The sequence below is a fragment of the Chaetura pelagica genome, unplaced genomic scaffold (genome assembly GCF_000747805.2).
Source record: "Chaetura pelagica isolate M959 unplaced genomic scaffold, ChaPel_1.0 scaffold638, whole genome shotgun sequence".
Classification (NCBI taxonomy): domain Eukaryota; kingdom Metazoa; phylum Chordata; class Aves; order Apodiformes; family Apodidae; genus Chaetura; species Chaetura pelagica.
Window position 1 is genome coordinate 799,460 of NW_009954298.1, and position 5,060 is coordinate 804,519.

General features: G+C 60.6%; 1 protein-coding gene across 1 annotated transcript in view; it reads left to right on the top strand.

The window, feature by feature from the left end:
• Window positions 1–5,060, top strand: part of MMP28 (matrix metallopeptidase 28) — a 17,927-nt gene that overhangs the window by 8,817 nt on the left and 4,050 nt on the right. The window contains exons 3-7 of the mRNA XM_010003826.1: window positions 540–583; window positions 1,720–1,941; window positions 2,527–2,772; window positions 3,212–3,361; window positions 3,871–4,038. Of these exons, the coding sequence (XP_010002128.1) occupies window positions 540–583; window positions 1,720–1,941; window positions 2,527–2,772; window positions 3,212–3,361; window positions 3,871–4,038 (830 nt within the window). The remainder of the gene's footprint in view (window positions 1–539; window positions 584–1,719; window positions 1,942–2,526; window positions 2,773–3,211; window positions 3,362–3,870; window positions 4,039–5,060) is intronic.

Here is a 5,060-nt window from a genome sequence, read left to right on the forward strand (position 1 = left end):
GCGGGACCGGGGACCGGGCACCCCGGGCACCTCCCGCCCCGCGCCGCCGCCGCCACGCCCGGCACGGTGAGATCCCGCTCTGCCACCCCGGCCCCTGGGTGCTGCTGTGGCCCAGAGGTCCCTGCCAGGACCCGCCTGGCCTTCGCACAGCTTTATTTTTGAACTCTTTTATTTTGAGCGGTTCTGCGCGGCTCGATGTCAGCAGCGGTTGAAGGGCTGTGAGCCCCACTCCCAGTCTGGCTCTCTGGGGGTGGGATGGTTTGCTGCTCTTGTGGGAGTCAGGACATCTCCCGGGGAGCTATCAGGTCACCATGGTCCTGGGCACAGCCATGGTGGCAAGGTCCAGAGGGCAGGGGCTGGCACACGGTGAAGTTACTTCCAGGCTCTGCTGAGCCTTGAGACATCTGATGTGTGTTGGTCACCCAGCAGTAACCACACAACTTGCTGGTGTTGGGCTGCCTGTCCATGGGTGGTTGTTTCACCCACATCAAGGGGTTTAACTCTGCTCTGAGCAAACTCTGTTGTTCCTGGGTATCCAGGATTGGGCCTCTTGTCTCTCATGAGCTGCCTCCTGGGCTTGTGGGTGAGTAACTGGATTCCTAGAGAGCAAGAGGGCTGGGGCCAGCTGTGCTGAGGACATGGGAAAAATGAAGGGGAGATTAAGGAAGGGCTCTGTGCTGTGTCAGGCTGTCTGCATCTGGCAGGGCTGGTGATGGGTGGCCCCAGGAGACAGCCCCATTGTCCTCCTCCTTTCCTTCCCAAACCCTGGCGTGCAGCATGATCCTTGCAGGCCCCATCCTGGGCTTTGCTGTGGTGTTCTGGTGCTGGAGACCCCATGGCAGCAGGCCAGGGAGCAGTCAGCTAATGGCAACAACTCCATGTCTTAGAATCATGGAATCCCAGAGTGGTTTGGGTTGGAAGAGACCTTAAAGATCATCTAGTTCCACCCCCCCTGCCATGGGCAGGGACACCTCCCAGCAGCCCAGGCTGCTCCAAGCCCCATCCAACCTGCCCTTCAGCACTGCCAGGGATGGGGCAGCCACAGCTTCCCTGCCCAACCTGGGCCAGGGTCTCATCACCCTCACAGCAAAGAATTTATTCCTAAAGAAGAAATTGCTAAAGAATTTGGGTGCCCACAGACTGGAGGGGAGGCAGGGGATGCTCGCAGGGCTGGTGGCACCGGGCAGGAAGGCTGGCTGCTTTGTGCTCAGTTGGCTGTTTATCCTGCTTGGAGCAGGAAGCTGATGCAGCTGAGCCAACAAAGTGCTTTGTTATCACCCCTGTCCCAGCAGGAGCTCTGCTGGCAGCTGCTGTGTCCCCCAGCTGGCTCTGGGCACACTCACACCCTGGCAAGTGGGCAAAGTCCCACCCTGGTTTGTCTCTCAGCTGGTCAGCCTGGCCCTGGTGGCCACCGTGGGGCTGGGAGGGCATCCCTCCCTCCCCTGCTCCCTGGCTTGGCCCCAGCTTCTCTCCTTCAGCAGGTTTTGGCCTCTCTCAGGGTTTGGTGGGATCTGGTGGTGGCACTTTCAAGGGATTTCATGGGTCCCGCTGCCAGTGCAGGGGGCTGAGGCTGCTGGTGGGACAGCTGAGTTGACTTCAGCCTGGGCTTGGAAGAGCCGTGGCTTCTGGCGGCGCCGGGAATGTTCCCTCCAGCCGGGCAGCCCTGCTGGGAGAACAAGCCCAAGTCCCCGCCGCGTGCTGAGCTCGCCCCTCTTGCAGGCGGGCGCTGGTACAAGCGGCACCTGAGCTACCGGGTGGTGATCTGGCCGCCCTGCCTGCCGCCGCGCCAGGTGCGCTTGGCCGTGAGCGCCGCCTTCCAGCTCTGGAGCAACGTGTCCTCCCTGGTGTTCTGGGAGGCGCGGGACGGCCCCGCTGACATCCGCCTCACCTTCTTCCACGGGGACCACAACGACGGGCTCAACAACGCCTTTGATGGACCAGGTGCTGGTCACTTCTCGTAAGCTTTTCTTTTCCCGTGTGGGCTCTTCCCTGGCAGGGAGGAGGGCTGGGGTGGCAGTGGGTGCTGGAAGCAAGGCTCTGCCTGGCAGGCCTGCCACCCAAGGGCATATCCCAGTTTGCACCAGTTTGCTTTCTGATTTGGCATCCTCACTCCCAGCTCTGCAACTGGGGTCTGGCAGTGAGGCAGCTGAGATGCTCATTCTGGGATCATGCTGATGGCCTTTGAGGAGCCCTCCCCACCTGATGGCATCCTCCAAACCCCAGATTGTGCCTTCCACATAAGCCTTTCCACATGGGGCTCTCAGGCACACTCAGGGACAAGAAACCAAACTCATAAACCCCAGAGCAGAAAAACCCCCCATGCTGAGCAGCAGAAGGTAGAACTGGTTTGGATTGCACCTGCTGTGGGAAGCTGCTCTTCTTTCTCAGGAGACCTCCTGAAGAGCTACAATTGATGCACGTTTAAGCAAACCAGAGCTGCATGTACCTCCCCCCCACAGCCACCCCTGGGCTGGCAGCTGAGGGCCTGTCCTGCCCCACAGCCCATGACAGCTCTCGTGTCCCCAGGAGGTGCCCTGGCTCACGCCTTCTTCCCGCGGCGCGGAGAAGCTCACTTTGACAGCGCCGAGCGCTGGTCCCTGCGCAGCGGCAAAGGGCGCAACCTCTTCGTGGTGGTGGCACACGAGGTGGGGCACACCCTGGGGCTGGAGCACTCCCCTGCCAAGAGCGCCCTCATGTCTCCCTACTACAAGAAGCTCAGCAAGGATTTTGTCCTCAGCTGGGATGACATCTTGGCTGTCCAGAACTTGTACGGTGAGCCTGGCTTCCCCAAGCATCCCTCCGTTTCTCCAGAGCTGTTCCCTGGGATGGAGGGCAAGGAGCAGGGATGGGAGCAGGTGCCTGCAGGGGGGGAAAGACTACATGCCAGGGGCACAGTGGGGATGGGCCCCATCCCTTTGTGTTTGGGGAGGAAGATGCAGTAGAACATGTCAGATGGGTACCAGGTCCTCCAGGTCAGGGAAGGCTGGACTTGCTGTCTGCTCGTTTGCAGCCATGGGAACGCTGGTGCATGTTTTCTGGGGGTTCCAAGGGGTCTTTGCCACCATGGTATAGAGGGGACAGGAAGCAGACAGTGGAACAAGGCATGTTTGGACCGTGGGAGGGATCCACAGCCCTGTGCTCATGCAGTGCTTTGGGGAAAGCCCTTTCCCTGCCCTTTCTCCATAACTCACCACCGCTTGCCCCATCCCAGGGAAGCCCTCCAAAGGCTCTGCCATCCAGCTCCCAGGAAAGGTCTTCACTCACTTCCAGGACTGGAGCACAGATCTTTACAGTGAGGACCAGCAGCAAAGAAGCCTCAGCACCTACTACTGCCACTCATTCTTCGATGCCATAACTGCAGGTGAGTGTTGGCCCACAAAGCCCTCCTGAAACAGGTCTCTCCACCCCTCACCCCAGTGCCACAGCACCCAGCTTCTGCTCTGATAAGCTCCAGTGGTGGGAGAGGCAGGTTTGGCTAGTCCATAGCCCCATCTTTGCTCCTGGGTGTGGTAGCATCATTGAGACACTGCTGCCATGGAGAGGAGCATCTTCAGGACATGGTGATGGCTTGGTGTGTTGGGAGAGCAGGAAACATCTTAGAACTTGGGCTGTGGCAAGGCTTACTTGCTGCAGGAGCTCAACCGTGAAAGACCAGCCTAGAGAGGGAGCTGTGGTCAGTTTCTGTCCTCTCCAGGCTGGAGTGGGGGCCAGGAATGAAGCTGAGGGGGTGGCTGGAAAGGCAGAAGGGAGCGCCCAAACCTCAAGCATCCCGGAGGCTCTGCGCAGGGAGGAGAGGGGAGCAGGGGAGTGGTGGCTGGGGGGTGGGATGAGGTTTCTCACTGCTCACCCAGGCCCCCCTCTGCTCTGCAGACGCAGATCACAACCTCTACATCTTCAAGGGCGGGCACTACTGGCAGGTGCTGGCGAGCGGCAACGCCAGCGACCCGCGGCCCCTGCAGCCGCGCTGGCCCGGCCTCCCCGCCGGCATCGACGCCTGCGCCTGGTCCCAGCTCAGCCACAAGTTCTACTTCTTCAAAGGTACATGAGGCACGGGCAGGAGATCTCCCCTCGGGGCTGCTGCCTGTGGCCTGGCTGTCCAGGTCTTCATCTCAGAGAATCCCAGAAGGGTTTAGGTTTAGTCTGTCTGCCATGGGCAGGGACACCTCCCACCAGCCCAGGCTGCTCCAAGCCCCATCCAACCTGCCCTTCAACACTGCCAGGGATGGGGCAGCCACAGCTTCCCTGGGCAGCCTGGCCCCGGCTCTCACCACTCTCACACTAAAGAATTTCTTCCTAATGTCCAACCTAAATCTCCCCTCTTCCAGTTTAAAGTCACTACCCCTTGTCCAATCTTCTGCCCATGTTCCTTGTCCCCTCCCACTGGTCCTGTCCCAGTGCAGAGATGGGGCATTGTGGGATCCCCACTGCACTGGAACCCAGTGGAGCCCTGGGCTTGGTGCCTGCCATGGATTAACTCTGTGGCCTTGGGCAAACAACCCCAGCAGCCTGCCTCGGTTTCCCCTTGAAAGCTTGCAGGAGAGCAGCACTGGCCTGTGCTTGAAAATAAACTGGGATGCATCAAGCCCTTTGGGGTCCCTGGGAGAAAAACACTCCCCAAAGCTGCAGGAGCTGAGACCAGCATGGGCTGTTCCTGGTGCCCATGGATCCCTGTGCCAGGGCCAGGCAGCCCCAGGGAGCTGGAACACCATCCAGGAGCTCCCACAGCCCGACGGGCAGAGGGAGGTCACACCAGGCAGCCCCACTGCCAGGGCAGCCCCGACTTCTCATGGAAACCAGTCACTGGCCCTTCAGAAAGGGACCTTTGTTAGCGGGGCTGGGTGAGACTCAAAGCCCCTCTCCCTGCCCAGCCCTGCTGCTCCCTCCCGCCCGGGGCTGGGGCTGGAGAGCAGAAAGGGGCTTTTGTCCGCCTGCTGTGGGGACAGGGCTGTGTGGGGACAGGGCTGTGTGTGGGGACAGGGCTGTGTGGGGACAGGGCTGTGTGTGGGGACAGGGCTGTGTGTGGGGACAGGGCTGTGTGTGGGAACAGGGCTGTGAGGGGA